Raw genomic sequence first — 14692 nt, forward strand, 5'->3', positions numbered from 1 at the left:
TGGATTTGTTCTGCTTTAAAATGTCTCTATGGTCACTAGTCAATCTCCTCAAACTAAACGAAAGATGGCAACAAAAAAGGCTCCTACCATCAATCAAGCAAGCATTTATTAGGCACCAAACACTGTGGTAGATGCTGAGGCTGAAACACAAAAATGTCCCTTCCCTGAAAAAGCTTACATTCTTTAAAACGGTAGCAGAGAATAGTGTTTTGTAGAAGCAACAAAACGCTGTCCTTCTTGCTCAAATATTTCTCTTCTGTGAACTTTAAAATATCTTGTTGGAGCTAACCTTCTACTAGCTTCCCCTTTATCCCCTTGGCCACTATGCTAAACCAACTTGACTTCATGTGGTTTAGCTGCTATTCATATAATACGTTCCATGTCATGTTACTTACCACCTATGTAACCTTGACAAAATCACTGAGTATCTCTGGGTTTCAGCTTCCTCATCTGTAAGATAAGGGGGCTAGAAGACCTCCAAGTCTTCTTTAGGTTCTAACATCTATGATCACATGATCTGGTGTACAGTTTTCGTCACATCTTTAGTCTTAGGTAAGGTTCCTCTTGAGTGATCCTTTAGACCAGGTCTGGGGGACCTATGTCCTCAAGGCCACATGGAGACTTCTAGGTCCTCGGGTATGGTCTTCAGACTAGGTCCAAGTTTTACACAACAAATCCTTTTATTAAGGGAATTTGTTCCATGAAGATTGGATTCAGTCAAAAGGCCTCACTTGAGGCCTGTGATGGCAGAGATGGCATTCATGTGGTTGAGTCCTTGTCCATGCTACCATTCCAAAGTTTTCCCCTGTTAGAATGTAATACTCCTTGAGAACAGGGACTGTCTTGCTCCTGTTTCTAGTTAGTATAGTTCTTTGAACATTGTAAGCACTTGATAAATGTTTCTCCTTTTATTTATTCATTCACTCATAGCACAAACATCATTGGCTCCTAGACTGGACAGGAAAGGAAAGGTGATGGTGGTGACTGTTATTGTTTTTAAAAATCTGTTCCTTTTTTTCCCTCTCATCCTGACCTTCCAGGGATTGATCCTCCTAAAGATATAGTAATAAGTAATGTGACCAAGGATTCTGTGACTGTCTCCTGGAGTCCTCCCATTGCGTCTTTTGACTACTATCGAGTATCCTATCGACCCACACAAGGTAATCCTGTGGTGACTAATTTATTCAGCCAAATTAACATATGGCACAGGAGAAAGAATGCTGCCATACCTAGGTTCAAATGCTGGCTCTGCTATTTATTTCATATATGACCTTGGGTCAAGTCACAAGTCTCTGGACCTCAACTTCCCCATCTGTAAAATAAAAAGTTTGGGGTAGATGACCTCTAAGGTCTCTCTCAGCTCTAATTCTGTCAACTATGAATTCAAATGGTCTTTGGAACTGAGGAAGCATTTCTACAGAAGAGTAATTGCAAACTGGAGGGCAAGAAACTCATCCCTCCCTGGTTTTTTTTTCCCCTTTTCACAGTAATTTTCTGATGTTCCATTATATTAAATAGTTTGATGATTTAATTCAATGCAATTCAAGTAGAAAAAACAGTGGGATCCCATTAAAATCTTGCCTACTTCCCACCCTATTTCTGGAACAAAATGTAATGCAGTTCATTAAAATCTGGGGGAAAAATTAACTAACCAGCAGTGCTAACTAATCCCTATTGTGTGACATTGAGAAGTGATTTGTCCTACCAAGAGAAGATAACAGGAACCAGGATTCAAACTTTAGGTAAGAGGCTGGACTGGGTGACTTCAGCTGCCTTATCTTTATAACAGAGCCCAGGTTGGGTAGTTTAGGGATGATAGAAAAATTCCCTGGTTCTTTGATTTTACAGTCCCTCACAAATCTGGGATTCTATGATGCTGTGGAAGTTAAGAAGTAAAGTCTAGAACTAGCCCTCCAGATGGTATCTTCAGGAATAGCAGAGGTGCCTATATACTAGAACAATTGGCATGGTACCCATCTAGCATCAGCCACACAGGACAAGCTGCAAATCAAGGAAGCTGGCATCGGACTCTGCACATTCATCATGTTCAGCTCTTACCAAAGTCTGGTTCATGATGATATGTAGTGAATAATCACCCTCGTGATGGGAAAAACAGAGTTTGCCAGAGCCTCCCCTCCCATGAAATGCCAGGATAATTTTTGCAGCCATACCTTTAGAAACTGACCTGCTACACAGGAGAAGTTGCTCTCTCATAGACAAACCAACTAGCATCTTCAATTTTTTTACATCGTAAGTTGGAAGAACCTTGAATCTCACTAACTCCTTGGTTCCTAACTTCATCACACCCCAAAAGGCATTCCCTTTCATGCTAGACATTAGGCTTCCTGAAACATGGAAGTCACTATTGAAATTTAACAGTAAGTTTTTATTCTTCGTAGTGGGGAGACTAGACAGCTCAGTGGTGCCCAACACAGTCAACGAATTCATCGTGACCAACCTGTATCCGGCTACAGAATACGAAATCAGCCTGAACAGCGTTCGAGGTCGAGAAGAGAGTGAGCGCATCTGCACACTTGTACATACAGGTAGGATGTCTCTCACTGGCCCCATGCATTGATGTTCCCTTCCAATGATATGCTACATACAGCAATAGAATGGAATGGGAAAGAATGTTGGACTAAGATTAGGAAATCTGGGTTCTATCCACCATGAAGCTTGGGAGGAATGATTTAACCTGTCTGCAATCTCAGTTTCCTCATCCATGAAATGGGGATAATAGTATCTGCCATGAATAGCTATTGTAAAGATGAAACAAGGTCATAAATACTAAAGCACTTTAGAAACTGTAAAGCATTCTACAAATGTAATCTATTACCAGCTTAAGCATTCCACTGCTCTGGAGGGGCCCCAGGTATCTACTCCAGCTGTGTCCTAGCCCCTGAGATCCCCCAGTAATAGAAAGTAGGAGACACAAGAAGAGAAGTCCTTTGTCCCTAAAACAGAGGATGCTGGGTCAGCAGTGAGTGACCTTTTTTTTACTAGTGCCAACTTGTACTGACTTGCAGGAGCCAATTATTAAAATTTCAGTATGAGCATTTATACCTCAGAAATAAGCAAATGCTGCAAATCATGTCTTAATTTATTATTTCGTTAATTATTGACTTCAGAAAAGGATGGAGAAGATGTTAATGATGCTAAGTAAACTTAAAAATGTGTCGACATGTCTTTTTCTTTTTTTTCCCATATTTTTTCTTTTTAAAAGAGCCAGTTGTTAAACACTTAGCCTCACATTGAATAATGCTAGGTGATTCATAATTTCTTTAAAAATCCACGTCCCTCTGTAAAATTGCAGTACCAGTTACTCACTGCCTCAGAGGTCCTGAAATTATGTTTTTAAAAATAAGTTATATTGATAACATAGTAGAAATCACGTTGGACCTGGGTTCGAATCTTGTCATTTACTGTGTGACCCTGGGAAATTCACTCTCTTGGCCTCATTTTCCTCATTCATAAAATGAGAGGTCTGGATGTGGTATCTTCTAAGATCCCTTGCAGTTCTAAGTCAATGATAGATTATCTTTTGTCTTCACATTCAAGTCTTTTCCCTAGGTTGACTCCTCCTTTGTAACAAAGGAAAAGGATTAAGCAAAAAACATCCAATACAGAAACCGTCTGGTGTTGTCTGTAATACTCTGTCCCATTAGACCACTCCCCCCCCCAAACCTCTGCCCAAAGGCAGGAGATATGTTTCATTATCTCTTCTTTAGCACCTTCACTGATTTCCCCATTACTCAGAGTTAAAAGTGTCAAGAATTTCAGGGGGCATTTGCAGCAAGCCTTAACTTCTGATGTGGAAAGTGCTGTCTTACAAAGCATGAAGCATATGGAACCTTTCTAAGTTTCACTGATGGAAGGAAGTTGCTGTATAAACACTGAATCATCCCCAGACAGGTGAGAATCCATCCTATTTTTAAAGCACTCCAGAGAAGGAAATTCTACATCCCTTGGCAACTTACTCCAGTACTAACTGTCTGTGTTGGGAAAGCCCCCCCATAACCTGTGAGTATATCCCTCAGAGGGTGTCATGGAAAGGGCATGAGATCTGAGTTCAAATCCCATCTTGTATATCTATTAGTCGTATTCCAGTCATTTAACTTTTCTGGACCTCAGTTTCCTCATGAGTAAAAGGAGTTAGAACAGATAATCTTTGAGGTCCTTTTCATCTCTCTTATTTGCAGAATAAATAAACAGCTAAGTCCCCATTAGTGCAAATAACCTCGTATGATTCAATTTAATGCTGCACATTTCCATTGTATTTGAACCAATTAACATATTTTGCATAATTATAACTTCAAATAGCACTAATTTGAATACATGGACCACTTCAGAGGATTTATTGTTTGCACTAATTATTTGCTTGACAGGATTTTGTGGGAGATCAAAAGAAATAATGTATGCAAAGTGCTTTGCAACCTAAAAGAGCTACATAAGCATCAGTTGTTGCTCTTACTGTTGTTAGTCACGGAAATGAAAAACAGCTAGTCAGTCTATTTTTTTTTTAATTCTTACTTGAAGGACAAGACTCATAGTTTCCTCTTCCGCCTTTGCCTAGCTTTGTCCACTTCATTAGCCTTCCCTGTCTGGTTCCTGATTCGTGGAGAATTTAGTCATCCTAGCCCAGAGGGGGGCAACCTTGTCCAATGAAAATAACACTGGGGGTAGTCAGAAATCCTCAGCCTGAATTCTTAGTACTAGTGATGATCATTATAGCTTGCATTTAGAATATGTATTGATTAGCAAAACACTAGTACACATGTTTATCTCATTTAAGTAAGTACTATTATTATCTCCATGTTACAAGATGAGGAAACTGAGGCTTACAGAGATGAAGAGACTTACCCAGGGTCACACAGCTAGTAAGTGTCTGAGTGAGGTTTTGAACCCGTCTTCTTGACTCCAGCCAGGTCCAACGCTCTACCTACTACACTACTAACTAGCAGTCTTCACATTAATGCTAACATTTGTATAGCACTTTAAACATTTAATTTTTAAATTTAATTTTAAAATTAATTTTAAAAATCTCATTGAACAAATAAATAATTTAATTAATTAATTTAATTTAAACATTAAACATTTGCAAAGCACTTTGTATGTTACTCTTTTGATTCTTATAACAACCCTAGAACACAGGTACCATTATTACATCTAGTCTACAGATAAGGAAACTGAGGCTCGTACATGCCCAGGGTCACATAACTAGTGAGTATCTGAAGGAGTATCTAAACTTAGATCTTCCAAGGTTCTTGTCCAATGCTCTATCTACCAAACAACATTGCTTTTCCCAGCTTGCTAGTTGTGTTAACGTAGGCAGGTCAGTCTCACTGAATTCCTTATTTCCTCCTCAGTCAGGGTAGCAAAATTCTGACACAAGATAGTTGTGAGGATCAAATTAGATGTCTGTAAAGTATTTTGTAATATGTATATAGCATAGTTCTATGTAAGCACCTTTTGTAGCTTTCGTAATACATCAGAATATGTTACATATATTTATATACCATGTCCCCTGTTTTTTATTATCTCATATTCCTATATATTGTGCATACCATATTATGTTTTAATATGTGATCTATACATGATAAAAGCAATCCAATATTAAGCACCTATTAGGTGGATGGTACAGTGGAAAGAGACCTGACACTGGAGTCAGAGGACCTGAGTTTAAGCCCCACTCTTGATATATATCACCTGTGATACTTCAAGAACATGAATGAAACTGCTTAGGCTTCTGTTCCATCATCTGTAAAATGAGAAAGTTGGACTGACTGGTGTCCAGCTTTAGGCCTTTGCTCCTATGTGCGGGTCACTAGGTGTGATTATTTAAACCTGTTCTGAATGACCTTAGCAGCAGCCTAAGGCAATCTGTCCAGCCTAGACCATCTGTCTTTCTAACTTTGCTGTAACCACAGTAAATGGGAAAAGGATGGGGCTCCCTCAGCAGGCAGTAGCCTCAGTTAGCCCCAATATTGGGGAATTCCCTTGCACCCACCAACACCGCCACCACCATGCCAGAGACCTTCGGGATGAATGAAAATTCCTCATGGTTTCTTCTCACATTGTCGGCAGTTTTGTTAGGAAAAACATCTGGAAGGCAAAACAAAGATTCCTACAGGAACAATGAAGTCCTTTTCCTACAGGATTTGCTAACCCTCTCCTTACACTGGGCCCCCTTCCTGCTAGAAGCCTATCCATACTTTCAAGTAATTCCTCTTCTCACACAGAGAGCATAGATTTAGAGATGAAAGCAACTATGGAGGTGACTGACTCTAAGAACTGGTACCCAGTGAACCATGGAAAGTTGCTTCAGTCTGCCTAAGAATGTTAGAAATCTAGGCCCTTTGCCAACCGGAAATATTTTCATCCTAGGAATTTTCAGAAGCTTCCTGACTGAAAGTGAAGGGAGCAGGGGAAATCTCTGGTCTGTCAAAAATATGCTATCTATTTGTATGCTTTGTAAAGTTTACATATTTGCAATGTTCAATAGATCTCATCATAGTAAGTGCACTTTGTCCAATGGTTCATAACACAATTCCTCCACCATCTTCCTGGTTCTTGTCTATAGCCTCCCATCAATCAGTCCTCAATGGATTCTCTGCTCAACACTACAGAACTTTCTTGAGACTAGAGTTTCTTAACTTTTAAGGGTCAGGGACCATTTTGGCAGACTGTTGAGCTCTACAGATCTCTTCCCAGAATATTTTTAAATAATTGAAGGAAGTTTAAAATTTCACTTAGAGGTTGATGAAAATAATTAACAATCCATAATAATTATATTATATTGAAAGAAATAAAAATATAATTTTTCCATTTCTGTTCATGAAACATCTGAAATCTATTCATAGAACCCCTAGTCCATGAAATCCATGTTAAGAATACCTGCTCTTGGTCTTTTATAATTCTATGGGCATCACTGCATCACTCAGATGGGCATGTCCATCTGTTTAAACCATCAAGACTTATATAAATGTGAACTGGTCTCATCACCATCACCACCACCACCACAATTATTGTGGCTATTAATTATGAAGAACAGGTGCCACTGAAGCAGATGCTTAATGATAACCAGTCAAAAATGGTCGTTAACACTGAGTCCCCTCACTGTAGTTCAGGTATACCTAGTATAGGAGCTCATAGTTTGCTTTTTTGGTGCATAAGGTCTATGATTTTAAACTTGTTGATAATAGGTCTCTCTCCAGGACATTTATCACATTTTATCTCTTGTTTGGCATGTATAGTGAGGCAAGTATCTTATCTCTAAAATTTTAGTTTGGGGTACTCAGATTTGGTTTGGTGAGAAAATTATCTCCACCAATGCAAAGCTTCCTAGACCAATGACAAATTAAGTTATTTTTTCCAGGGCTCAACCAGTCAATGTGTTGGAGGCAGGTACTGAAACTCAGGTGTTCCAGGCTACAAGGCCCGCCCCCGTATCCACCACACCAGTGCTGTCAAACTAAAATGAAAATGGGAGGCCTGACGGGCTGCATATTGACTTAGAAAGCCACAAATGAATATAACCTATGGATTATATTTTAAAATTTATTTTATTAAATATTTCCCAATTATATTTTAATCTGGACTCTAGACTCTGCACAAAATACTCTGTAAATGTAGCTTGAAATGTCTAACACTTCTGCGGCTGTACCATACTGCTTCTTTGTAATTACCACCCTTAATCTCACCTAGGTCTCACTTGAAGTAGCCAATGATGCAAAGTTCATCTACAAAAATTTCTTTAGATTTCTGAGTGTTTGGGCAACCTAAAATTCTAGGCGTATCTAGGTAGAAGAATGGTAGGCAAGCTCAGGACCCTCAAGTAGAGAACAGAGAAAGACCTATCATAGATGTTGGTCCCAAAAAGCATGGATTGATTCAAATTCATTTAATTCAGCAAACAGTTATAAAGCGCCTACTGTGTGCTATGCTAGAAACTGTTAGAAACAGGTCATGGTCCCTGCCCTTAAGGAAATGACAATCTGGTAGAAGAAATAAGACACACAAATGACTACCATAGTTAGAATATAAATAAGGAAAGGTAGCTTAAAAACTTCCTCTTAGCTGGAACTGTCCAGACTCCAAGAGAGTTTTCTCAGGAGGTAATAATGATGTTAATAGCTGCTAGAGAGGTAGTGTGGGGTAATGGGAAAGGTTTGGATTTGGATCCCAGTTGAGCCACTTACTGCCTGTGTGACCTTAGGCAAATCACTGTCTAAGCCTCATTCTCCTCATCTAGAAAGTATGGGGTTGGACTGGATGGTACCTTGGGTCCCTTTCAGCTCTATAACTTATGGTATTATCTTTATGGTGCTTTTAAGCTTGCAAAGTTACATATATATGTATATGCATGTATATATACATGTGGGTATATACACATATGTATGTATGTACATGTATATATATGCATATATATATGAAATTTTATTTGAGGTAGTGATTTCCCCATCATTAGCAGAGTCTTCTAGCAGAGACTGGATCACCACTTGTCAGAGATGTTGGGATCCTCTTCAGTTGTAGGTTAGACTGGGGTGACTTCTAAGCTCTTTTCAAATTCTGGGATTCTGAGAAACGTGCAGGAGAGCTCCAAAGAAAATGGTATGACATATTCAAAAAGGGAGAGATAATTTCTAGTTTTGGGAGAGGGAGGGAGACAGGAGAGGAGGGGAATGGATGAAGGAAGTTTTCATGAAAGAAATGACACCTGAGCAGAGCCTTGGAAGAAGAGATTTGAAAAAGCAGAGATAGAGGATGCCTCCAGGAGTGCATAGCATGTTCTATTTGGTTGGGCAGATGAGAACCACTTGTTCCAATGGCCATGAAGATGACTGTAGCAGGCATTGTGGAGCATTTAGAGCTTGGTCAGACATCAAAGAGGACAAGGTCATCCACTGCATCCCAGGCCATCATTAGTTGTCCTGACTTCTGTCCTGCCCCTGCATTTCAATGACTCTGGAAAAGAGTGAGGCTGTTGATGACTTTGTGCAACTCTGCTTCACTTAAACCTGATTCATGCTCAAGTCAAGGCATCACACCATGATGTTAGTGCTCCTTTTCAAAAACAAAAGATGAACTACACCAGCATGAGGCATAAAGGCAAGATGGTACATTCCTCTACTTACTTAGAGAGTCTGACAGAGCAGGGCTCTCACTGAGGATTAGGGACTATCAGAAGCACATCAGGAGGTGAGCAAACTCAATCTGCCCAATGGGAGAAACACTGGCTTCTCACAAGCTGCCTTCCATGTCCAGGAAAAGAATGCCTGGCAGCAGGAAGTACCTTCTGAGCACATGGAATAATCCCATTTGTAGTGAGATCAGAGTGGTGCTGGGACAGTTCACTTGACCTCCAATATTTCCTGGCCCCAGGTGCCATACAGCCTGTTTGCACTTCTGCCCTGTAAGATTCATTCCTTTGGGTTGAAAGCATGTCTTTCTCCAGACATTACTTTTTAAAGACATTAAAATGTAGATAGACCAGGAAGAAGAAATTGAATCACTAAGACTTTTAGCAAGAGTGGGCTGATCATATTACTTTCCTTCCTAATGCTAAAACTTAGTTTAACTTGCCCAAATACCTTTCTTCTCTTTCCAACCTGATAATAAACTCCTGGAGGGTGAGTTGCCTTGTATTCTTTTTATATTCCCCTCCAGTATTCAGGACCATACTATGTGTTCATATAGTGAACAGCTGCTCTATAAATGCTAGCTGATTGGCTCAGGTAATGAACCAGAAAAGGAATGAATATATGAACCAAAAGGAAAGGATGTGACAAAATGAGAGAACCAGAAGGTGACAGTAGAGAGAGCATCAGATTCAGTCAATAAACTTGGGTACTCTGATTCTAATTAGCTATGTGACCTTGGGTGAGTCACTATCTCTCCAGACAATGTTCTCATCTATAAAATGGGATAGAGGGTGGTCCATATTGTCTTTACAGTCTCCTGAAGGTCTAACATTCCTTGGCTCTGTGGGCAAGGGTATGAGATAGAATGGGCACAAGAGAGGTCAGAGAAGAGCTTCCTCTGCTTTATGATTATGTCTAGGACTGTGGCATCAAAGGACATGGATTTATATTCTAGTTTCTGCCACTTTCTTAAGTATGTAGCCTTGGCAAGTCACTCAAGTATCTCTGGATGTCATTCTGTCTCTTCATCTGTAAAACAAAGGAGTTGGACTAGATGATTTCTAATGCCCCTTCCAACCCTAAACCTGTGAATGATCTCTGCTTAACAGAATCCTGCCAAGTAAAGGACTGTTGTTCTTCACCCTCCCCTCCCCCTACCTGACCCTTATCTCTTTCATCCAACATTCCCTATTCCTTTTTCAGCCATGGACAATCCTGTGGACCTGGTTGCCACCAACATCACCCCAACAGAAGCCCTGCTACAGTGGAAATCACCTGTGAGTGAAGTGGAGAACTACGTCCTTGTACTAACACATTTCGCAGGTAGGTTTCTCCAAACTTGGGTGAGTGGGCAGGTGTGAGTGCATGTGTGTGCCCTAGGATTGGGTGGGGAGAATGGGGAAGGATGTAGAATAACCATCCTGTTTGGAGATGAAGCCACAAGGCTGTGATGACAAATCTGAGAACAAGAGGAGGAAGAAGACTTTCTCTAATCCCCCCACACAAAAAAACCAACAACATGATAAAATATAACAAAAAGCATCCAAACCATAAAAGCAGTGTCAGTTTGTGAACAGTTTACACCTACTGTGAACACCTACTAAGTGCCAGGCATTGTGCTCACATAGAAAGGCAAAAACACAGTCCTGACTCTCAAGAGCTCCTATTCTGACGGGGGAGACAGCATGCAAAAGCAGCATACATAAAAGTTATTCACAGTGTCAAGGGAAGGTAGTCTCAGGAGGATATCCAGGAAAGGCCACAGATAACACTGGACCCAAAGTCAAAGGACCTGCATTCAAATCCTGCCTGCCTGTGTGACCAAAGGCAAGTCACTGAACCACTCTGGGCTTCAATTTCCTCATCTGTAGTGAAGGGGGTTAAAACTAGGTGATCCCTAAGGCCTCTTCTAGCTCTGAGAATACATCTTCTGATCTAGCAATATTGCCTTGGTTTCAAATGGGCCTCTTCTGAGCTGGAATTCCTTATTCAGTTCATATCCATATGCACCTCATTTCAGTTGCCGGGGAAACAATCCTAGTGGATGGAATCAATGAAGAGTACCAACTAGTGGACCTGCTCCCTAATACTCACTACACAATCACCATGTACGCCACCAATGGACCTCTCACCAGCAGCACCATCAACACCAACTTTACCACCCGTAAGTACCCAATTGCTGGCCTAAGGTCCCAAACAGTGCATCTCTGTATTAGAGATGATATGCTCCAATATGTTAGACTAGGTAAAGGCCTTCAGGCAAGCATCTTAGGGTAATATTATGAAGAAAAAGCAATCTGACACAGCTGGGTGGCATCATGGATAGAGCACTGGACTTGGAGGCAGGAACACCTGAGCTCAAATCCTTCTTCCAACCTTTACAAGCTATGTGAAGGAATAAATGAATGAATAATTGAAAAAAGCTCTTATTAAATGCTTATTACTATGTATACAAAACATTGTGCTAAGTGCTGGGGATAAAAATAGAAAAAAACAAGGCATTTCCTGCTTTCAAGGAACTCATGTTCTAATGGAGAAGCTTTTAGCTGCAAGTCAGATGGAAAAGTCCCATGTTTGTTGGTAAGGAGCAGCAGCAAAGTGGATGGTAATGAAATGCCTCTTCTCTACCGTCATTTTCAGTGGCAAAATCCTATCAGTTTCCGCTATTGAACCATTTCACAGGGACAAGAACTTTGGTGGCAAAATTATCTTTGCTGGATTGTTGGTTGTTGTCCATCCTTCGTTTTTCAAAGAGGACTGATGACACCATGGGCTGATGCCTTGACTTGCCCTAAGAACTGAATTTAAGTGAGGCAAAGCTACACAAAGTCATCAGCCGCTCTCTCTTGCTTGTTGACAGCTGTGGCAGCACAGCAGCACCTGCAGGAGCAGCTGGCAGTTGGCATCTCACAGACTATCCCTAGGCAAGTCATTTAAATTCTCTCAGTCTCAGTTTCCTCATCTGCAAAATGGGGGCAATAATAGCACCCACTTCACAGGGTTGTTGTGAAGACCAGAATGAGATAAGCTGCAAAACTCTTATCAAAATCTGGAAGCACCATAGAAATGCTAGTGATTATTACTGATATTTTTAGATGAATTGATGTGGGGACAAAGGAAGATTCTTTATTTAGAATGTGAATATCCATGGAAAGATATAAGCTCAGGTCATTGGACATCTTGGTTCTGAGATTTAAAAAATTAAAAATATTTTGAAAGGATTTGAGGACTGAGTATCATTGATTTTGTTCATTCATCCATCCAATGAGTGTTTATCAGACATCTGTAACGTGGGTTCCTTGGATATGATTACCCTGTGAGTTTTGTTTTTATACAGCGTTGTGTTAGCAACTAAGACAGATCCAAAGGTAATTAAGACACAATTCCAACTCTAACAGAGCTAAGAGTTTTTGTCTTTGTACTCCCAAAGCTTAGCATAGTTCTTGCCACACAGTAGCTACCAAATAAATGCTTGTTGAATGGACTTGAATCAAATCGAATCCAGCAGGGAGACTGTAGCACACAAATAGTACATACTATACAATAAATGTCATCAGTATAGAGAAGTGACTGTGAGAAGTGTTGCAGTTCCGTAAAAGAGACAAAGCATTGACTGAGTGCCACTTGGTAAAGACAGTGTTCCAGCTTCAAGTCTCTGATGTGTTCTTTGGCTTTTGATTTAGTACAAGTCTTGGAGACTGGAGGCAGTCAGGTCAGGTGCTAGGGGACTTTCTCTCACAGTAGAATGATGAGGCACTGAAGATAGAAACTAGTCCAATAATCTACTGGGTTACAACAAAGCAACTGCAAACTGCTACTTATATACCTGAGTGAGTCACAGGGGCCAGTGAAAGCAAGTTTCAGCTTTCAGCAAACCAGAAGAAAATCTATTTTAGCTGCTTCCTGTAATACCAGGGCTTACGCAGCAAGGTCTGATAGAAAGGGTCAGACTGGGAATTCAGAAGAGCCAGATGGATATCAGAAGTCTGGGCAGGAAGGTATCACATCCACAAGGGCATTTTCTTAGGGGGCAGATGATGTGAGCAGACCCCAAAATCCAGGTAAGACATCAACCCAGAGGTCAGAGATCTGTCCGCACAGGCAAAGAAGACCAAGCAGGAAACAGGGTGGTCCATGGGGCCAAGGGTAGCAGTAATGCAATGGTTTTGTATATTGCCACCTACTCACTGGAATCCATGCCCCCACCTATTTGGTTACCCCACAAACTCCAGTTCAACTCATCATAGTACCCTGATTGTTGGAACCCAACTTCATTCATAGGTCCTTTATAGTTGATTTCAATATTCTGATGGAGGAACAAGACACAAAAGTGAGATGCTAGTGGGGAGGAATGGAAGGGGTAGAGAGAGACTTACCTACATAGTAGTTCGATGGAGAAAGTCCAGAGAGCAGGAAGGAAAGCCAGAAGAAGACTGAAGACATGGCTGACCTGGGCACTTGCCTTAAAATGGGAGATCTTGACATGAGTGTGCTGGAGCTAGTTTACAGTGGCTTGGGAGAGTCAATTGTTAAATTTCCAATGCGAGCATTTACACCTTCAAAATCACCACATACTACAAATCAAGGGCTGATTTTTGTTTTGCCTAGATTTTTCTAGACTTAAGAAAGTGATGGAAAATATACCAATATTATAGATTAAATTCAAAATTGCATCATGCATAATTTTTTTGTTCAGAGAGACAATTGTTAAGCATTCACCAGCAAACCATTGCATTTATCTAATGTCTTTTGAAGTAGTGGTTCCTTATAGACAAGACTCTTTCCCTGCCCATTAAAGAACAGGATCAGGGAATGAAAAAGACTCAGCCTACAAGTAAAAGTCAAGTAGACAAATGGATGAAGAGTAAGAGGGCATGGGGCCTTCCTGTTCATGAAATACTCATTCTCTCTCTCTCTCTCTCTCTCTCTCTCTCTCTCTCTCTCTCTCTCTCCTCCCTCCCTCCCTCCCTCCCTCCCTCCCTCCCTCCCTCCCTCCTCTCTCTCTCTCTCTCTCTCTCTCTCTCTCTCTCTCTCTCTCTCTCTCTCTCTCTCTCTTTCTCTCTCTCCTTTACAGTTCTCGATCCCCCCACAAACCTGACTGCCAGTGAGGTCACCAGACAGAGCGCTCTAATTTCCTGGCAGCCTCCTATGGCAGACATTGAGAACTACATCTTGACATATAAATCCAGTGATGGAAGCCGGAAGGTGAGTTGTGGATAAATGAGAAGGTTGAGTACAATCATGCCAATCACTCAGGAGTAAAGGGGGGAAGCAATAAGGGGAGAACACATACCAGAAAGAAAGGGCTAGGCCTCCTCAGTCATTTTTCACCAATTTGGTCAAGCCAAGGTGCGCTACATGACGCATACAAAAGGGTCATAGAATTTAGAGCTTTAAAGACCCTTAGGGATCCCCTTTATTTTTTTTGTGGGGAAGTTCCCAAGTTTTCTTATTATTGTCACAAAGTCTGTGTCTATAAATCACACAAAGACGAGGAGATTTGGCCAATTTGGAGTGAATATCTTCAATATAGATGGTTCTAGATAATTAAG

At 40.7% G+C, this 14692-nt stretch overlaps 1 protein-coding gene across 2 annotated transcripts in view; it reads left to right on the forward strand.

Moving 5' to 3' along the window:
- TNR (tenascin R) overlaps positions 1 to 14692 on the forward strand; it is a 111985-nt gene that overhangs the window by 57101 nt on the left and 40192 nt on the right. For both annotated transcript variants that reach the window (XM_072648566.1, XM_072648567.1), the window contains 5 exons: positions 1041 to 1160; positions 2400 to 2546; positions 10344 to 10463; positions 11161 to 11304; positions 14215 to 14345. In XM_072648566.1, the coding sequence (XP_072504667.1) occupies positions 1041 to 1160; positions 2400 to 2546; positions 10344 to 10463; positions 11161 to 11304; positions 14215 to 14345 (662 nt within the window). The remainder of the gene's footprint in view (positions 1 to 1040; positions 1161 to 2399; positions 2547 to 10343; positions 10464 to 11160; positions 11305 to 14214; positions 14346 to 14692) is intronic.

This window comes from Notamacropus eugenii, chromosome 2 (assembly GCF_028372415.1).
Source record: "Notamacropus eugenii isolate mMacEug1 chromosome 2, mMacEug1.pri_v2, whole genome shotgun sequence".
NCBI lineage: Eukaryota > Metazoa > Chordata > Mammalia > Diprotodontia > Macropodidae > Notamacropus > Notamacropus eugenii.